Source organism: Auxenochlorella protothecoides (genome assembly GCF_000733215.1).
Source record: "Auxenochlorella protothecoides strain 0710 unplaced genomic scaffold scaffold54, whole genome shotgun sequence".
NCBI classification, from domain to species: domain Eukaryota; kingdom Viridiplantae; phylum Chlorophyta; class Trebouxiophyceae; order Chlorellales; family Chlorellaceae; genus Auxenochlorella; species Auxenochlorella protothecoides.
In genome coordinates, this window is record NW_011934258.1 from 469001 (window position 1) to 490973 (window position 21973).

At 63.3% G+C, this 21973-nt stretch overlaps 8 protein-coding genes across 8 annotated transcripts in view; 6 read left to right on the forward strand and 2 right to left on the reverse strand.

Moving 5' to 3' along the window:
- F751_4796 (Squalene monooxygenase) overlaps nucleotides 1-229 on the forward strand; it is a gene marked incomplete at both ends in the record, with an annotated part of 2809 nt that extends 2580 nt beyond the window's left edge. The window contains one exon of the mRNA XM_011400897.1: nucleotides 111-229. Coding sequence (XP_011399199.1) covers nucleotides 111-229 — 119 coding nt within the window. The remainder of the gene's footprint in view (nucleotides 1-110) is intronic.
- Nucleotides 230-2052: 1823 nt separating this feature from the next.
- Nucleotides 2053-2702, forward strand: F751_4797 (DNA repair protein XRCC2; the record flags this gene model as incomplete). Its single annotated transcript, XM_011400898.1, has 2 exons — nucleotides 2053-2299; nucleotides 2482-2702. The coding sequence occupies 2 exons, from the start codon at nucleotides 2053-2055 to the stop codon at nucleotides 2700-2702; spliced, it is 468 nt and encodes a 155-aa protein (XP_011399200.1).
- Nucleotides 2703-3148: 446 nt separating this feature from the next.
- On the forward strand, nucleotides 3149-5919 carry F751_4798 (hypothetical protein; the record flags this gene model as incomplete). The annotated part of the gene is made up of 4 exons (XM_011400899.1): nucleotides 3149-3206; nucleotides 5374-5435; nucleotides 5528-5648; nucleotides 5795-5919. 4 exons carry the CDS (start codon nucleotides 3149-3151, stop codon nucleotides 5917-5919), a joined length of 366 nt encoding a protein of 121 aa, XP_011399201.1.
- A 264-nt stretch (nucleotides 5920-6183) lies between these two features.
- On the reverse strand, nucleotides 6184-11912 carry F751_4799 (ATP-binding cassette sub-family B member 6, mitochondrial; the record flags this gene model as incomplete). Its single annotated transcript, XM_011400900.1, has 15 exons — nucleotides 6184-6645; nucleotides 7022-7233; nucleotides 7457-7595; nucleotides 7777-7887; nucleotides 8054-8132; nucleotides 8387-8436; nucleotides 8737-9164; nucleotides 9381-9478; nucleotides 9670-9800; nucleotides 10023-10094; nucleotides 10275-10352; nucleotides 10586-10760; nucleotides 11006-11229; nucleotides 11423-11488; nucleotides 11787-11912. The coding sequence occupies 15 exons, from the start codon at nucleotides 11910-11912 to the stop codon at nucleotides 6184-6186; spliced, it is 2451 nt and encodes an 816-aa protein (XP_011399202.1).
- A 402-nt stretch (nucleotides 11913-12314) lies between these two features.
- F751_4800 (putative zinc-type alcohol dehydrogenase-like protein YbdR) lies at nucleotides 12315-14382 on the forward strand (the record flags this gene model as incomplete). The annotated part of the gene is made up of 7 exons (XM_011400901.1): nucleotides 12315-12519; nucleotides 12734-12908; nucleotides 13047-13180; nucleotides 13308-13491; nucleotides 13636-13848; nucleotides 13949-14062; nucleotides 14190-14382. The coding sequence occupies 7 exons, from the start codon at nucleotides 12315-12317 to the stop codon at nucleotides 14380-14382; spliced, it is 1218 nt and encodes a 405-aa protein (XP_011399203.1).
- A 708-nt stretch (nucleotides 14383-15090) lies between these two features.
- Nucleotides 15091-16867, forward strand: F751_4801 (Zinc finger CCCH domain-containing protein 33; the record flags this gene model as incomplete). The annotated part of the gene is made up of 5 exons (XM_011400902.1): nucleotides 15091-15477; nucleotides 15580-15675; nucleotides 15840-15903; nucleotides 16049-16119; nucleotides 16223-16867. 5 exons carry the CDS (start codon nucleotides 15091-15093, stop codon nucleotides 16865-16867), a joined length of 1263 nt encoding a protein of 420 aa, XP_011399204.1.
- A 1023-nt stretch (nucleotides 16868-17890) lies between these two features.
- Nucleotides 17891-19535, reverse strand: F751_4802 (hypothetical protein; the record flags this gene model as incomplete). The annotated part of the gene is made up of 5 exons (XM_011400903.1): nucleotides 17891-18043; nucleotides 18233-18343; nucleotides 18559-18626; nucleotides 18829-18910; nucleotides 19203-19535. The coding sequence occupies 5 exons, from the start codon at nucleotides 19533-19535 to the stop codon at nucleotides 17891-17893; spliced, it is 747 nt and encodes a 248-aa protein (XP_011399205.1).
- A 544-nt stretch (nucleotides 19536-20079) lies between these two features.
- F751_4803 (Myb-like protein A) overlaps nucleotides 20080-21973 on the forward strand; it is a gene marked incomplete at both ends in the record, with an annotated part of 3995 nt that continues 2101 nt past the window's right edge. Inside the window, 6 exons of the mRNA XM_011400904.1 lie at nucleotides 20080-20279; nucleotides 20449-20532; nucleotides 20760-20884; nucleotides 21024-21112; nucleotides 21275-21395; nucleotides 21902-21948. Coding sequence (XP_011399206.1) covers nucleotides 20080-20279; nucleotides 20449-20532; nucleotides 20760-20884; nucleotides 21024-21112; nucleotides 21275-21395; nucleotides 21902-21948 — 666 coding nt within the window. The remainder of the gene's footprint in view (nucleotides 20280-20448; nucleotides 20533-20759; nucleotides 20885-21023; nucleotides 21113-21274; nucleotides 21396-21901; nucleotides 21949-21973) is intronic.

The window sequence follows — 21973 nt, forward strand, 5'->3', positions numbered from 1 at the left end:
CGCGTGTCACGGGAGGTACGGTGCGGCGAGGAGGGGTGCGCACGAGGGGAGGGAGTGCGCTGCCTTGCGCGCAGTCACGCACCCACTCCACCCCTTATCCGCTTCCGCAGAGGGGTTCAGGGCCGTGTTTGCGCCCAGCATGGCGCCGCAGCCGCGGCTGTCGGGGGCCATGCGCAAGGTGGCCTCCGAGGCGAGGTTTGTGGGCAGCAGCGTGAAGCTGGCTCAGTAGTGGGCGGCGATCCCCTTCACCCCTCATTGCTTCTGTTGGGCTGGCCAGAGTATATATGCACAGTGCTGTAACGCATGGGACAGATTGTGTCGTGATGGGTGAGGAGAGTTGGGTACTGGGTGGAGGGGGGGGGTTGAGGCTGCACCACCAAGGCGGGAGTGAAAGGCCTAGGCGATGCCTGTGAAGCCGACCTAGTGAACTAGGCTGGTGGCGACACGCCAAGAAAAATATATCTAACAAATGTCTTGTCCAATGGACAAGATACTAGCTGTTAGACTAGTAAGAACAGATACTACACTTGATCTTAGCCAAAAGGCCGAGAAAGGTATGAAGAGGGCGTGTTGCGATTTTCGACAAGTTGCACGGGGAGAACAGCCAGACTCGTGTACGATTATGGGTGGACTGACAGCCGGAAATAAATTCAGGACCCTCCTGCACCGGCCCTGACTGCTCTGCCGATCCCCAAAATAGAAAGCATTGCTCTAATAATCAAAACAACAGATAGCAACCTGCTGGCAAGGCTGGAGGGACCTGATCGCTGCCTCTGTGTGCCGTGATCACTACTGCTCTGACCATTCACGCTCTTTCTCGGAGATATTTGTAGCCTTACAACGATCTTCACTGTGCATTGATTTCCCGATGCACGGCATGCGGATGCAAGTCATGTCTGGAGCGAAGGCTAGCATGAGCGGTTCATGAGCCAGCACGAGCTCCTGCACCAATGGGTGACCTGGCTGGCCCCATCGGAGACTGCAGCGGCGTTCCTGGGTCGAGTGCGCCTGGAGCCACTCATCACAGGTACTCCCCTGCTGGACAGGCTCTGTCCCCTCCCTCTGAGGCCAGGACATGTTGTGGAGGTGGCAGGGCCTTCAGGGAGCGGCAAGACAGACCTCCTGGTCCAGGTATACTTAATATCCGCTATGGAGATGCTTGGCGACGGTGTATCAGTATATGGGGTTTGGAGCTGGGGGCGAGTGTGTCCTTGCAACAGAATCTCATTGAAATTTCGTACAGACACCCACGTTGGTGATGCGCACTTGCTCCCCTGCAGATAGCCGTGCACTGCATCCTTGGGAGGTCTGTGGGCGGGGAAGAAGGTGAGATGCTGCCTCAGTCCGGAATAAAGAGCTTTCAACCCCCACCCTCTCCCAGCATGGAAATTGATCCGACCTTTGCCTCGTATCTGGCGCGTCTGCCATGAATTGCTCCAAGACTGCCCAGATGGTTCGTCACCCAAGTCCCTGCAACAGGCAACATCCTCTTCATGGATCTGGATGGGAAGTTTGACGTCTTGAGGGTGCTGCAGGTCTGTCATGGGGAGGGTCGAGAGGGAGTGTTGACCTGACACAGTGCATGCCCCATTGCTCCTCGTAGAGACTGGTTGGCACCTTTTCTCAGCATCTCCTGAGCCGCGCCCTCGGCCTCACCAACTCACAGCAACTACATGCAAGCCTCAAGGGAGCTCAAGGCTTGGTTCTGAGGTGAGCAGCATGTCCCTCTTGGATGCCATGCTTGATTTCCAATACATGTCTTGGTCCACACTCAGTCTCGCTGCCTGGGCGCGAGCACAGGAACTCCCTTGTGTGAGCATTCGATGTTCGGTCCCCAGTACACATCTCCCTCCGATCGTGCACAGCGACGCGCATATGGACAAGGAAGTGGGCCATGCCTTGTCTCGGCTGCATGTGGTGAGCGGTGCTGCCGGCGTGCCTGGAGATGCGTGGAAGTTGGTGGAGTTGCGCGCCTTGGGACCACTGCGCCGTGTGCATGATCACGCGTGCACCAGCTGTTCCCCCACGAATCAACCTCTGCTCCCTGCCCAGATGCACTGCCCCTCCCCGGCTGCATTTCTGGATGGCTTGCAGTCGGCGGGGGAGCTCATGGCCTCCTGGCCTGGCACCCCCTGCCTACTCGTCGACAACGTAGCGGCGTTCTTCCACCTTGAGCGCGCAGCCGGTGCGGCAGCGGGCGAGCAGGGGGCCTCCATGCATGCTCGTGCGCTGGGCACGCTGCGCGACCTTGCCTGCGCCAAGCAGGCGGTCGTGGTCGCAAGCAAGCTCAGCCTCTTTGGTAAGGCTTTTGTGGGGCGCAGATGACTGCATGCAACGCCATTCTGGCAGGATCTTCCATTTAATATGAAACGGGATGCACTGGGCGACTGGCTGATTGTTGTAGGGCATGCACTATCGTGTTCAGATCAAATTCTGCCCATGGCCAGCGCACAGCCGATACCTCTCTCCACCCCTGCTCAGGGCCCCAGCAGGACCGCAGTACGAGCGCAGAGGGTGGAGCTCTGGGGCACCGCGAGTTCATGCCCCGCGCATGGCAGGACAGCGTCACGCACCGCCTGCTCCTGGCACCCGCGGCCCCGGCCAAGGTCGCCGGCCCTCTCTTTGTTGCCACGTGGGACATGCCCGCTTGTTCCGGAAGGCACTACTTTGACATCAGCGACGCGGGCATCTGCATGCTGTAATGGACGCCTCGAAATGTTCATGATACCGAGAATCATGCTTCGGAGCCCTTGGTGCCGGCCGGGTTTCTGGGCTGGTATGAAACCTGCCGCAATGCTTCCGCTCGGCTCCCCTCTACCACGTGGGCAAATGCGACTGCCATAATCATTACCGATGGCCCACCAGCCGAGCATGACACGCCATTTGAATATGTCAAAAGACATTATATGCTGGCTGAAAGGTGTAGAGTTCGGGGTGCGAGCTGACATGGCCGATCGAGGGATGAAGATACGCGCAGATCCGAGGCCTCCTGCAGCGTGGCAAATTGACATGACCTACTGGAACCTAGGACAGAGATTGAAGAGGCGTGTTCCGAGATGGCCCCATACTAATACTCATTGCGAACCATTGGACGGGATCTTTTCAGTTCAGTTCACACAATTACATCAAACCCACACTGCATTCCATCATGGTGAAGCTCACTTTCATCCTGCTCTTGGCACTGGTGTCGGCTGCCGCAGTTGAAGGTGAGCGCTCCGCATTTAAGTAACGACACAGGCTGCACTGGGATGGCGAACTGGTCGTAGGTGAAAATGTAGCGCTCCAGTAATGTGGTCGACCTGTGATCACTCGCAGGGCACTCCCGGAAGCTCCTGGCTGACGCCACCGCGTCAGCTACATCTTCGGCCGTCGCGTCGGGCAATGGACAGGCCCTTGCCCAGGCCTCTGCGCAGGCGCAGTCCAGCGGAAGTGAGTCATGCGTCTATGAGGTTCCGTCGGATGCGATGGCTTTTCCAACGGCCGCAGGGTATGCTAGCTTCCATGCCTCGTTGCTCGACGCCCGTCGTCCCCATGTCGCGGATTCGGGTCGATCCAATTACAGGAATGACCCCAAGGTGCACTTTGGCCCTCAATCGTTTACAAATACCTTTTAATCATAATGGCGCAGATGGACAGGCCACGGCGCAGGCCCTGGCCGAGGCGATCGCCCAGGGGAAGGGCGCCTCTGTAGCCCAGGCTGTGGCCCAGGCTTCCGCGACTGGGGGCAGTGGTGCTACTGCTTCTGCCTCCGCCTTTGCGCAGGTGCGCCATGCTGACGATCGGGGTGCCATGTTGGGGATTGTCTGTTGTTTGCGAGGGTCATTGAGAGGATGAGTCATACATAGAACATATGTTTCGTTGTGGCAAGGTTAGTATCCTGGATCAGCTCAGCCTTCCTCTTCCCCATTCTACTTTCTGCAGGCCCTAGCTGAGAGTCTGTGCAGCAACCCTCAAGCAGCTGCGACCGCCGTCGCCTCTGCATTTGCGTGAGTCATTGGGAGGGGAATGTTGCACGATGGGGTGGTATGCCATGTTCTCTTTTTGTATGACTTCTGAACTCAATGCCAGGTTTCAGCAGTCCCAACCGGCGCATGCCAAGCGCCGGCAAGTCCACCAGCTCTTGCACCTGTACTCACATGACCATAGAAATTGCATGCTTACCCCCCCACCTTACCTCCCTGCGACACATCAGCGATGCCAATGGTGGGGCGTCAGGAGCCACCGCCCAGGCTGCGGCCCAGGCCATTGCCCAGGCCGCCAACCAGTGCTGCGGCAACGTGCAGGCCGCCCTGGCCTCGGCCTCCGCCTCCGCCTCTGCCAACGCCGCCGGTGGCGGCAACGCCAATGCCGCTGCCTTCGCCCAGGCCGTGGCCCAGGCCGCCACTTCCGCCGGCGTGCAGATCCCCACCTGTGCAGTCCCTGCGAACGCATCGGCCAACGCCAGTGCCAACGCCAATGCTCAGGTATGAGGAGGATGGGAAGTGCCGGCGGAAGGGCCTGGGGAGCATGGGGTGACCCGACTTCATTCGAGGCCTGCTTGCGAAACGCTTACGAGGGAGAGCAGCATCGCAGGCGGCGCTCCAGATCCGATGCCGTGCGTCCATACTCCCCACGCACTCCATACCTCTAAAACTCGCAGTCCAACGGGGGGAATGCCAGTGCCACCTCGCAAGCTATTGCAACCGTAGGTGGTGCCATGGTGCAAGTGTGGGCATGCATGTGGGCTGTGTCGCGGGCAACAGGCTGTCATTGCATGGGTGTGACGGACCATGTTCTGTTCCTCCTTCACAGGCAAATGGAAAGTGAGGAGTCAGTGCACAGCGAGGCAAGAACACCCGCCCATGTGGGATCCGCAAGGCCACCTGCCACCACTTACCTCCGACCCTCTGAAAGCAATCCCATCGTGCTAGTACCCACTGTGCTAGAACCGAGTACTCCCCTTCTGTAATCTGGACCTCCTGGTGCCTTATTGGGCATCAGTCCGGAGCCACCCCTGTTGAGAGTGTTGCCATGATGCAATCGGTTGGACTTCTGTAACGAAGGATCTTTCCCAGCGACAGTGACCTCGACAAGGCGCGCCCGATATCCAAGGCCAACACATGCATCCCACCATATAAGCTCGTTGCATGAAATCAAACTTTGGACACCTGAGACCATTCAACCAACACAAACAATAAATCTTTGAATATCCTCACGATCAAGTACAGGCAGTCGCGACACGCACGCGAGGGCACCATGAGCAACCCCACAAGCCTCCAGCTCTACAAACGATTGCTCCAATCATGCCACAGAGGTGGGTTGACTGTAGACTTAAATTAAATAATGTGCAATCTCCATGGAATACCGACCAAGTGCCCCTGTCTGCCTGCACAGCCTTCAAGGGCGACGCGGTCATGCTGCCGGAGGCCTTGAAAGAGATCCGATCGCGCTTCGAGGTGAGGCACGCGGGGACGAGAAGCATGTTGGCGAGAGCCCGACATGCATCGATGCTGAGCCTGTCCTTGGAGTGGCCCATTGCCCCTTGTAGGAGTCCCGTGGAGAGCGGGACCCAGAGACCCTGGCCAAGCTCCAGCACGACGCCAGCGAGGCTGCCGAGTTCATCACAACCCACGTGGTGCAGGCCGCAACCAATGAGCGTGGGAACCTGGGTGGGTTGGGGTTGGGAGACGCGTGTGTAGTGGTGCCGCCTGCACGCAGCCCTCCTGGGAGTGCCTGGTGCTCCAACAGGCCAGTGCAACCTCCTGCCGGCCAGGTGTGCGGTAGTCCAGCTCCCGCAACATCATCTGCTCCACAGAGATGACGGTCCCCCCCATCACACACGGGTCGGAGGCGGAGCCGGTGCTGCCCGGCATGCGGTTACCCCGCGAGAAGAAGGGCAGGAAGGCGGCGGATGCGAATGACGGCCCCCGCGCCGAGTGACAAGCTGCAAGCGTTACAATGCGCCCCGATGGGATGCTCTGTGAATCGACCCCGACGCCAAAGAGGGAGTGGACGGGCGGCCTGCATGGCGGTCTTCAAAGGGGGGAGCAGGGGGCGGGGGCGCTGGTGGCCGGCACAGCCGCCGCTCAGAGTGCTGTGCTCCCCGCCAGCTCGCCCGTCCCCGTCATGGTCGGTCGGCGCCTCACGAGGCAGCGTTGGAGGGCGAATCGGTGCACCACAGCACAGCCAGCACCCTCCCATCGATCACAGCGCAGGTGGCCCCGGCAGCGCGCCATTCCCCAGCGCACTCAGCGGCTCGCCCGAGGTCGAGGCGGAGACCGGGCCCGAGCGAGGCGCCCCCCCCTCCTCCTCGCCGTGCGCGGCGGCTTCAGCCTGGCGCCGCCACATGCGCGCGTACAGGCCGCCGCACTCCAGCAGCTGCGCATGGCTGCCGCGCTCCACCACCTGCCCCTCCGCCAGTACCACGATGGCGTCGGCGTCGGCCACCGTGGACAGGCGGTGTGCCACGATGAGCACGCTGCGGTCCGCGCGCTGGGCCGCCAGGCTGGCCTGGATGCGCGCCTCCGTCAGCCCGTCCAGCGAGGACGTTGCCTCGTCCAGCACCAGGATGGCAGGGTTCTTCAGGATGGCGCGCGCGAATGCCACGCGCTGCTTCTCCCCGCCGCTCAGTCGCAGGCCCCGCTCCCCGACCACCGTGTCGTAGCCCTGTGTTATTGAGTGCGGTGGATGTTGGAGAGAGGAAGATGGGAAGGGAGGGCTGGGAGACAGGTGTGCCGGGAGAGGGTGCAGCAGGAAGAAGGGGCGACACTCCCCCAGCCCATTGGATGGCAAACCGGGTCCTGGAGAGGCAACCGAGTCTCTGCTCATGTTCGGATGTAACTGCATAGCCGCTGCTCACTTTCAGCTCGGATTGAATCCCCCTCGCTCCCCTCCCAACCCCCTCCTTCTGATGCTCAACACCCCCACCTCATCTCCTCCCCCCCCACCCCCCCCACCCCAATCCCAACAAACCCCAAATCCAACATCCCCCAAATCCAACAACCCCCAAATCCAACAACCCCCATTTCCTAACCGTACGCACCATGGGGAACTTGGTCTTGATCACCTCGTCAATGCAGGCCGCGGACGCGGCGGCCTCGATGTCCTCCTGGCTGGCGTCGGGGCGCGCGTACGCAATGTTGTATCGCACTGTATCGTTGAAGAGCACGGTGTCCTGTGGCACCACGCCGATGACGGCACGCAACGACGCCTGGGTCACATGCGAGATGTCCTTGCCCCCGACATAGATGCCGCCTGGGGGGGAGGAGATTGGGGGGGGTTCCAGGACTGGGTCTGTCATCTCGTCCTCTAGTCATTCTGACAAACACATGGGGCCACGTGGGTAAAACACAGTGGCTCGGCCTTGAATGACTCTATTCTTACTGGTTCAGGAAGGGCGCAGGCGGCCCCTGCTTGGGCCAAACCGTTCTGGACCCAACAGGCACAGAGCCTGGTCCCACACCCTCCCCAGCCTCACCAGCGGAGGGGTCGTAGAAGCGGAAGAGCAGACGCAGAATGGTGGACTTGCCGGAGCCGGTGGCCCCCACCAGGGCCACCGTCTTACCGGCGGGGATGGCAAAGCTGACGTTGCTCAGCACCCGGGTCCCCGCATGGTACTGCGGCCAGGGGTATGATTGGGAGTGGGGGGAGGAAGGGTGTGAGGAGAAGCCCGGGGAGTATGATGTCGATGCGGGTGATGCAGCGCCAGAAAGACTACCCAGGCTGCGTCGGAGGGCAGCTCCGCCCTGCGCGACACCCACAGACCGCCTCGCATCTCGCCGCTCCATCCATACCCACCTCAAAGGACACGTCCTTGAAGCTGACGTCGTGCTGAGTCACAGCCAGGTCGGTGGCGCCTGGCGAGTCGTTGATGCTGGGCTGCTTGGCCAGCAGCTCAAACATGTTCTCCTGCGGTGCGGGCAGGTGGGTTTGGAGGGTTGAAGTGGAGTACGAGGCCTGACAGGAGGGCAGGGGGCAGGCCTGCATTGGCCGGATGCTTCTGTGTCAGCTATGGAGAGCCCTGAACCCTCAAGCCACCCAGCGCTCCATCTCTTCTCCTCCAAGCCGCCCTCACCATGTCGATCATGGACTGCTGGATCACTCGGTAGTAGGTCCCAAAGAAGTTGAGCGGCGCGTACAGCTGCTGCATCAGCCTGTCATGGCGAGGAGGATGAACAAAGGGGAGGGGGGGGGGTACGGATGACATGCATTCAGGTACTTGACCAGGAAATTCCTGTTTGGCTCAGCGCGCAAGGACCAGGCAGAAGGAAGCTCTTACCAGACACCGGAGGATGCTGTTTGGATGAACACAGTGCAATGAAACCCCTCTGCCTGCATGCCCAGATCGCGGGTTTGCGCGAGTACAAGTCCGGGGCACGACCACCCCGCCACACACCCTGGTCCTCACGTGACAAAAAGGACGGCGTCTCCCACAGACAGGCTGCCATCGGCAATGCCCTGTGCAGAGCGCAGGTGCTCCAGGGTGGGTCAGGGCAGCGCAGCGCCGGGGGAAGGGCGCTTTTTGGACGTGCGCTCCCAAGGGTACCCAGAAATCTCACACGCAGCCACATCGGGGGTCAAGCCCGTTGCCTCTATGAAGAGCCCCCCATTCCAGTCCTGCCCACAGCTGTGCAGCCCCGCATCCCGGAGTGGTCCCTTCGTGATCACACACACTCTCACACTCCGGGTGTTCCCCCCCCCGGCCAACCCCCCTACCCTCACCTCCCCCCTCAAACAACAGACCAGCCCCAGCCACACCTGGGTGCAGACCAGGAGCCCCGCCGCCAGGCCGGCGAAGATCATGAAGGACTGCGCGACGTTGACCAGGTTCAGGGAGGCCTGCAGCCTGAAGTCCTCCACCTGGAAGTCGTCGATGGCGCGCGCAAAGGTAGCGCGCTCGAACCCCTCGTTCCCAAAGTACTTGACCGTCTCGTAGTTGAGCAGCGCGTCGGCGGCCTTGGCCCGCACCGCGTTGTCCAGGCGGTTGAGCTCGCGCCGGAACTTGCCGCGCCACATGGTGAGGTAGATGGTGACGGGGATGTAGCCGCCCAGGGTGACAAAGACGATGATGGCGATCCAGAACTTGAGGGACAGGGCGATGTAGATGCTGGCGGCCGCGATGTCGAAGATGGAGGGGCCGATGGAGAACACCACCGTGCTCAGCATGGTCTGGATCGAGTTCGTGCCTGGGTGGTGGGGTGTGTTTGTTTGGGGAGGTGTGTGGGAGCCCGGACAGGTGTGGCGGTGGAGTGGTCAAAGATGGCAGGGGGCTCCCCTGAGTCGCGCACTGGTCCTCTGCAGCTTGCCGGTTGCAGGTCAAGTCGAGCGATCTTGGGGGCTTCACGCGCATGGCCTCCGCATCCTCCCGCCTTCAGCAGGGCCCCCTACCCCTCGGCCCTCACCGCGGTCCATGATGCGCAGCAGCTCCCCCGTCTTGCGGTGCAGGTGGAAAGTGAGGTCCATGTCCAGCACGTGCGTGAAGATGTCCAGGGTGGCGCGCCTGAGGAAGGAGGGAGCGGCGCGGTGGGGAGGCGTGGCGTGAGGGGGCCAGGCACAGGGGTGGGGCCAGGCCCAGACACGGCAGAGGGATGTTGGACGAGGACGCCAGTGCCCCATCTAGGGCCTGAACTGTGATGATGGACCACCCTGCAATGCCAAAGACGCTGCCTCCGTTCGAGAACCAGTTCAGACCTGTAGCTGTTCTGGGAGATGGGGATCCAGAGGAAGGAGCGCAGGTTGCTGATGATGCCCACCGACCCACCGCCGGCCCCGCCCTGGAAAAAGTAGACGACGATGTAAGCCGCGACGTACGGATAGAATGTCTGTTGCGAGTGGGTGTGGGAGGTCGAGGGGGGGTGCGGTGGGGAAACGGTGGGTTCCACCAAGAGCCACATGGCCGGGCAGCGCCAGCCATAAAAAGCCCCTTGGAACAAGAGCACCGGGCCAAAGGCGAGCGTACACAATCCCCCAGCCCTTACCGATTGGGACCCCACCCATCTGAACCGGCACAATCAAGCCCCAGCACTCCATCCTCGGTGCCTCACCTCCCAGAACGTGTAGTGGGTGGGCGGCTGCGCATGCGTCCGGGCCGAGAACGCCGCAAACTCGTCCACGACCTGACGCAGGGGGCGGAGGAAAGGGCGGGGGCGATACAGGCGATGCAGGCGTGTATGGCTGTGAGGGCACACAATCATTCCTAGCTTCTTGCCGGGGACTGAGGGTCGCACCATACAGGCATGCCACCTTACAGCCCTCTTGCCCCACCCTTGATCCTCCCTTCTTTCCACCCTCATCACCTTTTTATAAAGGAAGGGCACTGCCAGGTTGAGGAGGCGGATGGCCACCACCAGCAGGACGCAGACCGACGCGCGCACCTGTGAGGGTGGACAGGGAGGCGGGTGCCAGGTTCTTCAGAGGGTTTCTTTCGGTGGAGGAAGCGAGGCATGCACACCCAGACAGTGGGCAAGTGAGCTCATTGCACAACCAGGGAGGGCCTTGCTCCCATGTTTCAGAGTCGCCCCAGTCACGGGGTATGGGTACGCACTCCCCTCCATGTCCCACCAACCTGACCGAGTCATCCCGGCCCTGGGCAGGACATCCCGCCCACCTGGAGCCAGACATCCTCGGGCCACATGTACTTGGCCGCGATTGCCAGCAGCGAAACCCAGCTGTGCTTTCGGTTCTTGGACGCCAGGGTCCAGTGCGTGGAGGCCCCCACGGGCGCCTCCACGTCCCCCAGCAATGACTCCATCAGCGCCTCGTCCTCGGCGGGGTCGACAAACCTGGCGGGGTTTGAGTGTAGGCGCCGGGATCAAAGAGACCCGAGGCTTTGATGGCACTGGCAGACGAGCAGTGGCTGGATCCTTGAGGGCAGTGTGCGCTCAAAAGCCCCAGGCCGGCACATTGGAGGCTTCACGTGGCCGGATCACATCAGGAGCCCATGACCCCGCAGTGGGTGGCCATGCCCAGTGAGCCGTCCTTCCCCAAGGACCTCGAATCTCGCCCCAGCCCGCCCCGATGCCCCCACCAAACCCACTTGCGGGTCTCCGCCGAGGCAAACCAGGCTGCCCCCAGGAAGGTCCCCAGCGCCACTGCCAGGGCAGAGCGTGACTCAAATGGGGTCCGGCCCCGGCCATGCCACGCATACTGCCCGGCGCTGTAGGCCAGCAGGGCGTACAGGGCCGCGACCCCGGCAGCCAGGGGCTTCAGCCGTGCCTGGACGCGCCAGCGCATGCTCAGCAGCAGGAGGGTCTGTTGGGTGTGCGGGGGTGCGATGCTGTGCAAGCTGGTGAAGAGGACCAGGCATGGGGCATGCTCTCTTGAAACAGGAGCGACATGCATGGCACGGCGCGAAATTTTCACAAGCCATGCAGCCTGTGCAAGGCTGAGGCACAAAGGATGCCGCGCATGGCTTTGCATGTGCCCTGGCCCACAGCTGCCTCACCAGGATGACGGCCCAAGCGACGGTGAGCACCGCAAAAGAGCCGATGAGGTAGGGCACCTTGACGTACTGCAGATGTGAAACAGGGGCGTATGAGACTCAGGGAAGTCTTTGGCTATTGCGGGCTAAGAGATAGACATTTCCGCTCCTGCCGCTCTCCTCCTACTGCATTGCCCTCCCATCCTCCCCTCATTCATGCAACCCCGCAGCGTGCCTGCGTTGCGAAGATCAAGAACGCTGCCAGGTGCAGTCCTGCCATGATGCCAGCAAGAACGGCTTGCACATGGGTGTGGGAGCCGGGCGGGCGCCATGTGCGAGTGACGGCGCGGAGGCGATGGAGCCTGAGGCCCTGTATTCCCAGCGTCACCGTCGCCAGCAGCAGCAGCGCCGGCCCCACGGCTGTTAGCAAATAGCAAGAGTCAAAAGACCCAGCATCCAGAATGCCATGGCCGGCATGCTTCCCGCACCAGCCAGAGAGTTCATGATGGGGCATGATGAAGGGTCCCTTTGGGAGGTGGACCCCTTGCAGCTCCACTGACCGAAGTTACTCGACCAGAATCCTTGAAATGCAATCTACCTATAATTTACGGATAACACACGCCCCAACAGCGCACAGGAGGGTCTGCGATCACCACATCACTGAGAGGCATGGCCTGTGCCGATCTTCGCGCGCGGTGATCGTGGCTCCGACATGCCATCGCATCTACGCCCTCGATATTGGCAGGCATGAGAATAGCAGGATCAGCACGCATGCAATTCCGCTAGAACGTGTGTCACTGGATATCTGTGTCGCCTGTTATTGTTGACTTGCGGTGGGACCGCTCCGCATCCTGTGCCGCGGCCACCCACCATGTGTACCGCCATCGACACCGCCTGGCCGCCTGCCTCGGGGCAGATGGACGCGCTTGTTTTGCAATCTCCTTACCATATAGAGGTGCAGAGATGCCCTGTGCCCCGCATCGCGGCCGGCACGGATGCCATCGTGAGGGTGGAGCTGGCAGGCCTGTGCGGCAGTGACCTCCACCCCTTCCGTGGCAAGGAGGCCACCGATGGGGGAACCATCATGGGACATGAATTCGTGGGCACTGTGGTCGAGGTCGGTAAGTTACTTGTGGGAACTGGAGTCCTCATAGGGACGAAGACCGATCTGAAGGGCGGAGTGGCTGGTGACATGGACGGTCCAATGAGAGTACGGCCAGCAGCGACGGAGCAGGCACTGCAGCACGCACGCCCCAGTGTTGCAATGCAGACCATACCCAGCCCCCTGAACCTTCATTCCTTCCATCCCTCATCCCTTTCCCCCCTGCCGCACAGGCCCCGCCGTCACGACTCTGACCCCGGGGACGAGGGTGATGAGCCCCTTCACCACCAGCTGCGGCGTGTGCGCCCCCTGCGCCTCGGGCCTGACCTGCCGCTGCGATGCCGGCCAGCTCTTCGGCTGGAGGCTGAATGGGCAGGGCCTGCACGGCGCCCAGGCGCAATTCATCAGGTGAGATTACCATTCTGGGCGCAGGTGTGGCCTGCGGGCGAGACTGCATGCCCGCCCAGCCCCAGCGCGTCGTCTCCCAGCCTGCCAAAGACCTTTGGAGCGAGAGGCTCCCACACCGCGCATCGCAATCCTTCCCAGGGTGCCTCTCGCGGCGTCGACCCTGGTGCGCATCCCTCCGGGGGTCGGCGACGAGGCGGCGCTGCTGGCCGGGGACATCCTCAGCACGGGCTACTTTTGCGCGCGCAACGCCGGGCTCGCCCGTGCCGCACCAGGTGGCTGAAGCTGGGCAAGGCTGTGGGGACCACGACCTGCCATGCGTCCGACTGCGGGCGGGGCATCCTTCGTTAGGTGGTCCACGCCTGCAGCCATTCTTCACCACCATCCCTCCCCCATGCACAGGCGTGGTGGTGGCCGTGGTAGGCTGCGGGCCAGTCGGCCTGCTGGCCGCGACCGCCGCCGGGCGCTTCCCCGCTGTGCGCGCCGTGCTGGCCATCGACAGCGTGCCCGGCCGGCTGGCCCTGGCGGGCAGGCTGGGTGCGACCCCGGTGAACAGCGCCGAGTGCGATCCCATCGTCGCGGTCAGGTAAGGGTGGGGTGGGGGTTGTGGAGGGGCGCCGGGGGCAGCACGGGCGGCAGCGCATGCCCGGCGAAATCGACCGATCAGCATTGCGGTCCGCGCTGCCCTCACCCATCCCTTCCCCTCCCCACCTCCCACCACCGACTGCAGGGAGGCCACGGGGGGGCAGGGCGCGGATGTGGTGCTGGAGGTCGTCGGTGCCGGGCCGGCCCTGGGCCTGGCCCTGGACCTCCTGAAGCCCGGGGGCGTCGTTTCCAGCGTCGGCTGCCACACAGGCGAGGAAGGGCGAGGATGGGAAGGGCTCTTTTTTGGGGGGGGGGGGTTGAGGGGTGCGCTGGACGGGGCACACCTGCGCCTCTGCCGGTGTGCCCCGGCTCCCACCCTCCGCTGTGCAGACGCGTGGCGGAGCGAGAGTGCAAGCAAAGGTGCCCTGCGGGTAGCAAACAGGCGTGCATGGGCACAGACTGACTCAGGCCGGCCCCGCCCTGGCGCTGCACGCAGACCCCGGCTTCCCTTTCACCCCGGCTGATCTGTACAACAAGAATGCCACCCTGGCTTCCGGAAGGTGCCCCGCGAGGTGAGTCCTCGTGTGGCAGGCCGTATTCTCTTGAGGTTACGGTATTGCCGGCCTGGGTTGCCGCAAACGAGCAGGGTGCGACCCGGCACGGTGATTCTGGGTCCCACTGCCCCACCCACCGCCGCAGGTCCTGTCTCGAGGAGCTCCTCCCGGCCCTTGCGAAGGGGGAGCTAGGGGAGAGCACAGCAATCATCACCCACCGGCTGCCCCTTCTGGACGGCGTGCGGGCGTACGAAGCGTTCGAGCAGCGGCTCGAGGGCTGGGTGAAGGTGGTGTTCGACCCGTGGACGGGGGGGAAGCCGGCGAGCGAATCCGTTTGAACCCCCCGCGCCCTGGGCAAGCGGATCTGCGGCTTCAGTGGACAGGAATCCCGAGTGGGCGGGCCGCCTCCATTGCATTGAATTGAGGCATGCCGGTTTGAATGCATCGCTTCCCACGACTCCCAGTGAAGTACTGTGAGTTTTCGCCCCTTCCGTCGGCTCGGTCGGTCCCAGCGTTTGCGCTTCGACGTGTCTCTGGTGATGATGCCAACCGGAAACTGTGCACTGTATTGCGGTATTCGCGATCATGGCTTCTCACAGACTGTATCCCTGAAAAGTAAGCAGGGGTCGACTCACTCCTTAGATTATAGCACTGCTTCATCAGCATGCGTATCCCGTTCTGTGTAGTACTAGCAGTGGCCCTTTCGACCGAATCCATGTCACCGGATCGATCGGGTCCCGGCCCCATCAAGGGCAACATTTCGACGCAAGCGGGGCCCCGACACCCCGCCTGAACATCCATTTCAATCTACTTGATGATCGAGGAGCGAAGGAAGTCTTCGTTGGTGTCACCAGGCGGCCACCCGACTCTTCCCGCCTGTCTTGCCTCGTGGTTCGAGGGTTGAGCCACCAGATCTTGTACGGGCCGGAGTGACGTGTGCCGCACGCTGCCTGAGGAAGACCCTGTGCCCTCGTATTCCGGCCTCAATCCCTTCCTTCGCATTAGCACCCGAACTTTCGTATTGGTGCAGGCCAGCACGGGCCAGGATGGGGCCCCTGCACCCTTTGCCGCCCGAAGCGAGTGCAGCGCTTGAGTGCGACAATCCCTGCCTGCTGGAGAGCCTCCCGACCGCCGGGACCCCCTTCTATGCCTGGTTCGACTCACAACAGCAGTGCCAGGCCAGATCGCTGCTCGCCCTCGCCGCGCAGGGCGGGGCCGCTAGGGTGGTCGCGGCTTTGCTGGTGCTGCCCGGGGCACGGGAAGCGGCCCGCTTGCCCTCCCCCACAGACCTCTGCACCCCCCTGCACGATGCGTGCGCCAGCCCAGGACCCGGTACACACCGTATCATCGCATCCCTCATTGCCGCGGGGGCCGACACGCAGGCCCTTAATGCTGCCGGGCAGCGGCCCGGGGACCTCCTGACGCAGGTTCAGGTACGGGTTGCCGGCTTTGCAGGGGCGCCGCGGGCGCGCCAGTCATGCGGCAACACCATGTCCTACCACCAGCAACCGATTCATCCCTAATGTCTGGGACAGGCCAATCCCGCGCCAAAGGAAACCGACGGAAGGAGGGTCAGCCAGCTTTCAAAGGAGTGCTACTGCACCGACGAGTTCCGAATGTACCAATTCAAGGTACGGACGGGGATGCATTGCATATGTTTTGGGTGGGGAATGGTATCCTGGGATCAGTGTTGGGCACTGAAGGACCCTTCGCGGTGGCCTAGAGGCACCCCAGGTCGTCCCTTCACCTGCAAGGGCCTGGTCGCCCATGCCCTTTCCCCCCCCTCCCTCCCCAGATCGACATGTGTCCCCGGCTAGCTGAGGTGCACGACTGGACCGACTGCCCCTATGGCCATCCAGGTACAGTAGCCTGAGATTGGGGGAACGAAGGAGGGAAGGTTTTCCTCGATGGCGTGCGCACTGGAGCTGCTCGCCAACCCAGATCACGCCTGCTCGCTTCGTGCCCTCTTGGATCGCCCCCTTCCCCCTCCACACCGACCCGCAGACGAGAAAGCGCGGCGGCGCGACCCGCGCCGCTACTGCTACCAGGGCGTGCCGTGCCCGGACTTCCGCAAGGTGTGTATGGCTGGGATGTGGGTCGCATTTCTTCCCTGAAGGCTGCGCCGACAGCTGGTGCCACCCTCCCCACCGAACCCGCCCTCCTCCTTCTCCACCGCAGGGCTCGTGCAAGCGCGGCGACGCCTGCTCCTTCTCGCACGGCGTGTTCGAGTGCTGGCTGCACCCCACCATGTACCGCACGCAGCTGTGCAAGGAGGGCGCGCGCTGCGCGCGTGCCATCTGCTTCTTTGCCCACTCCATGGAGGAGCTGCGGGAGGTGGCGCGGGGGACCGCCGCCGAGGCGCGCACCCCGGCGGCGGCGCTGGAGCCCGAGGACGAGCCCTGGCGCGCGCTGGCGCGCGTCCGCCAGCACGCCTGCACCCCGGCCTCCGTCGGCCACATGATCGCACGCTCCCACTCCGTCTCCTCTACTGACAGCGGCGCCAGCTGCGGCACGCCCGCCTGGCCCGGCGCGGCCAACGCCGCCGCGAGCTGGGGCGCCGCCGGCTGGGGCCCCGCGGGCCCCGCGCCGGGGTCGCACGGCCTGCACCCCCATGCCGTGTGGCCGGCCGGCCTCTGTGCCCAGGCCCGGGTGCCGGTGAGTCCCCACGGAGCCCACCCGCCCTTCCCCTTCCAGGCCCGGCCGGCGGCGCCGGGCGCCCCCCCCGGCGCCGCCGAGCCGCCGACGCACTGCGCCGCCGCCGCCCCGGCGCCCTGTTTCCTGCCCAGCGACCTCCAGTTCACCGACGCCGTCTGCCAGTGGTAGACTGGGGCGAGCAGCGCGGCTGCGGTCGGCAGGGCCGCCCCGAGCGCGGCGGCCCGCCGCACACCTCGAAGCCCCTGCTCGTCGTGCGTGGCCATGGGGGGGGCCTGCCTCCCCGCTCAGCGCCGCGAAGCCTTGGGAGATCGCGCCACGAGACCCTCTGCCGTCGACGAGGCTCTGCATGCCAGGGGCCGTGCCGTGGGGGATTCGCTGGGCTCCCGGTCTGCTCGAGGGGACTCCAACCACACACACCCTTCCATCCAGCTCCCAGTTTTCCCAAGCCTACCCATGAGCAGCCTCCCACGCATGAGCCCCCTGTGCATGCACGCTCCCCACTAACAATGTGTCCCCATCCCTATCCATCAGACTCAGAATGGGCGCCGTTCCTTTCTCATGTTGGCGCGTGATTTGCTACCCTTTTCCAAGCTATTTTGGTTTCGACCCTGGACCCTCCTCGGAACCGCCCGACGACTTCCGTACGGCAGGCATTGCCCTCTCCATTCTACATCGTACTCCAAAACTTCCTTTGCGGCTGCCACACCTCCTGGTCCTGCATGCTCCCAGGGCACCTGCCTGCACACCCCTTCAAGTTTTCCTCTGGTATCTGCTGCCACGTGGGCTCAGCCATCCATACTCTGCTTGGCACTCTGATGGCACCAGGAGGGGAAACGTTGTCAGCCTGTCCGAAAGTGGGCATGCCCTCCGTCCCAGACCTCTGCTGGTCGAACCCCGCCCGCCGGTAGCCCAACAGTGGGTGACATCTAGCGCTCTGCTCCCCCATGGGCCGCTTCTCCTGCGCCCCCGATGACTGGTTGTCAGACATTTATGAAGATCTTGATATGCTTTAATTCCTTTATAGGATACACACAGGAGCAGGTACAGGGGCCAGGCATGCTCAGAGGGGAACCGTGCAATCATGACGTCGGCTGGCTCTTGCGAAGCTCAAAGCCCTTGTCTTGGGATGCAACTTCCACCTGATGCGTAGATGATGATACATTCAGTAAGGACATAGGCTGGACCTGAATTTCACTCCCAAAGGTCAGAAGCCCCTGCACACTCAGTCAGCCACCCCCCCCCTCCTACATCGTATGTCTGATCGTCCATGGACGTGTGGCCTAGCTTCAGCTTGAGGCGGTGCAGGGTGATGCCGCCTTCCTTGCTCTCCTCAGACTTCACAATCTGTGGTTGTGAGGGGTTATCATAAGGTTGTGGCCGGGAACGGGCTGAAACGCTGGGCCCTATCTACCCCTTCCACATGGGAGCCATGAAAGCATGACTCGCTGCAGCCTCAACCCCGTCGGTGGGCAGCTGCCACGCCACGCCGGGGGAGCCACCCCAACTAACCCCGTGGCCCAATCTGCAGCACACCTCCTTGAGTGCAAAGGGCATCAGCGAGTTGGACTGGGAGGAGATCTGCTGCACAGCAAATGTAGCTGCCTCCTTGGACCCGGAGGCCCCCGAGCCTGAGCTCGCCGAGTCCTGGTTGGATTCAAATGGAGGTGAGGAGGGGTTGAGGTATGGCGGACAGGGCGATGGGCCTTCCAGGCAATCCTGCTCCCCAGCACCCCCTGCCTCGAGCTCATTCTTCTATGATTCCCAGAAGAGCATGTCTTACATAGTCAGTCACAGCCACTTGCGGGCACAGAGCACAGGGTGGTTATGCAAGCGGGGCCAGAGCCTTGCGCAGACTACACCTTCTCGGGGCTGTCGATGGCCTTGAGATCTGTCAGGCTAAACTTGCCGCCGGCATGGGGCAGCTCCTCTGCGCAGGGATGGGCGGGTCGGGGTGCATGGTCAAGATGCATGGACAAAACATGTGCGACGCATGTAGACCAACATGTGCATGGCTGGAGCGAAGATTGTCCATGCAAAATCCGGTGACATGGGAAGAGGCAAGCAATGGTAGAATACTGGTGAAACAACATTGCCCTGGAGGATTTTTACCACTGCCAGAGGTCCCTCACCATAGACAACCGCCTCGTAGCGCGTGTGGGAGTCGCCATCGGACGCCTTCAGGCGTAGCTTGTAGTTTGTGCCAGCCACGACCTTGAGATACAGGGAGAGGGAGCGTGCACTTGATGGTGTTCACAGGAACCTGCCAATTGCGCGGTTCCTTGCGAGAACAATTATCCTTCCTCATCATACCTGAGTCTCGACAGACTCCACAGAGATCGAGGTGGAGGAGGAGTGCTTGCCTTTGATCTGTGCGTGGGTGCGGTCAGCATGGGTCTGAGTACGGAATGGGAAGGTGTGGCATGGATCTGTCCCTGCCAGTGAAACCATGCAATGGCTCACATTCAGCACCCCCGCCCCATGCCGCCCATCTCCATCATCCTACCTCCTTGGTTGCTACATCGACTGCCTGGTTCACGCGCGCGTCGTTCTCTCCGGCAGGTTTGGAGCTGAATCCGCCTATCGGTGTGGAGGGCAAACGCGTCGAGCTTGAGAAAAGAGACCGAGGGAACGGCACGGCAGCTAGCCCCAGTGTGCCAAGGTTTCGGTTCTGTGGGTAAACTCTCATTTGAGCAAGCGGTGATCTTGTCCCGAACGGCGCAAGTTGATCGAGTCTCGGAGGCGGGCACGACAACTCACCCAGGAGTCCCGTCATTGCAGGTTGTACGAACAGGTAGAGAGATGCCCCCAGGAAGACTGTTACAAGCAATCCTCGCATTCCTGATCCTTATGTTATGTAGCGTATGCTTCCAGGGCGGCAACACCTCGGCAGATCCCAGGGATCCGCAGCGAAGGTCCCTGGGGTAACAAGTGAAAGGGACCCACTCTCCAGGGTCGAACCTCGGCCAAAACTTGAACGCTGCACCAAACCTGCTCGACCCCGCACCCCACCTCCTGCGGAAGACGCTTCTTGTTCCTGACCCGAAGTGGGTGTCGGGCGGTCCAGAGGTCATCCTGAGCTGGTTCATATTTTGAACTGGCTGCCGGCTGTGCAGGCACGCCTGGACTGGCCGCTGCAGCTACGAGCCTCCCGTCATGACATCTGCCAAGGTAGGAGGGCATGGGGATGCGCGATCTCCACGACTGGCCCCGAATCAGGCTCCTTGGTGGGCCCATCTCGTCTCCGTGGCGCGACTGGCGCCCGTCCCGCTCACCCACCGCCACCCGTCTGTCGCCGGGACACAGGGGCTGTGGACGGAAGAGGAAGATTTCCTCCTGGCGAAATGGCAGGTGGGACTGGTCCTGGAGTCACTCCGGTCTGCATGCGGGTCCTGTCGAGGCGCTGCGCGCGTCCGGGAGCGCTTGCACCTTCCTCCCTCGTCGCTAACACTCTGCGTGGGCTCCGCGATGTGCAGGAGGTCCACGGAAACCGCTGGAGCGAGGTGGCTCGCCACATCGGCACCAAGACCGGGCAGCAATGCGCGCAGCGCTGGCGCCATCGCGTGAACCCCAATATCAGCAAGTGCGTTGGTTTTCTTTGGGGGGGGGGGTATGGGGGTGGCCCCTCGGCACCTCAGGGCATTGGGGCAAGACCATGGCTATGTGTCGCAGTGTCCTCCTCCACGGGCCAGTCTTTGACCCTTCACCTTTGGAGTGGGTTTCCTAGCTCCCCTCATCCTCGTCCTCCCCAGGGAGAAGTGGACAGAAGCGGAAGACAACCAGCTCACCAGCCTTGTGCGGCAGTATGGGAGCTGCTGGGCCGAGATCTCGCGCAAGTGCGTCGCTGAGGCTGCCTGGTTGGGAGCCCGGGCTCGGGAAGGGTGGCGGCACGGCTCGTGCTGCACCCCTATCAGCTAGCCTGGATGAGAGCCACCCGACCCCTGACATGCACCCTGCCGGTGTGAAGCCAGCATGCATGAGCCCACATACCCCACCAACCCCCCGGCCCCTCAGCTGCGCCACATTCCCCTACACCTCACTCTTCCCCCTCTTCCGTGCACAGTTTACCGGGCAGAACGGATCAGCAGTGCATGGGGAGGTGGCGGCGCCATCTGGACCCCTCGGTCCGCCGTGTCAGCTGGCACCCCACCGAGGACGAGAAGCTGAGGGAGCTCGTGGCCGAGCATGGTGGGTGGCGCAGGGAGCAGGGCCGGCTGATCGCTGCGCGCGGTGATTCCGCGGAAGGGGTCTGGAAATCCAGGGTCGGCCTGCCTGCCGACCCGCCCCCCCCCCCCCGCCCCAACTCCTTTTACCTGTCTCCGAGCAGGTGCCAGCTGGAGCTTCATCAGCCGCTTCATGGAAGGCCGCACCGCGCAGCAGGTCCGAGCGCGCTGGTGCCAGCTGGAGTCCCTGGAGGTGAGCAGGAGGGTTCCCGGGGGGGTCCCGAGCGTGCGTGTGGCGCCGCCCGACGCCGGGGCAGGGTACTGCGTGCATGATCGATACGTCGTGTGTAGACTACCTCCCACGACATCACCGAGCCCCCACCCCCCCCACACACCACACCCAGTGCCCCCACAGTCGACGCCCGCGAGCTTGAGGGTCAAGGCGCGCCAGGGTGGCCATGCCAACCGCCCCTCCGCCCCCGCCAAGGTTTCTTCCAGCGGCGACGCCTCGCTGAAGAAACACCTCACCTTTGACGGTGAGGCAGGGTGGGTGGCGGCACGGCAATCCCTGGTCCCTGGGGCTGGCGTCGGGCCACATGCCTGCTGCCGCGCCTCGCCCCGCACACCAGTTGCAGGCCCTCTCCACCCAACCACCCACCCACCGACGCAGACGATGAGGAGGAGGGTGGCGCGGCGCCCCGCGGGGGCTCGCCCGTGCGCGGCCGGCGTCGCGGCGCCGCGCCGCCAGAGCACGAGGACGGCCTCTCCTCCCCCGAGTACCGGCCACGGCCCACCACCCTGCGCACCGCCAGCCTGGCGACGGCAGGCCAGGGGCCCGCCGCGGCCGGACCCCGGCGAGGCCCCGCCTACGGCTCGGATGCCTGCTCCGCCCTCCTGGCGGCCGCGCACGTGGCCTCGGCGGCCGCGAGCGTGGACGATGCGATGGGCGGCGCGCCCGGCCCCCGCGCCGTCGCGCCCACGGCCGCAGCCGCGGCGCCCGCCCGGCCCGCTCTGGCGGCGGGGCGCGCGCGGGAGACGCAAGCCGCGCAGGCGAGCGCCGCCGCGCAGCTGATGGCCAGCCTGGCCTGGGTGAGGCAGCTCGCCGCCGCAAAGG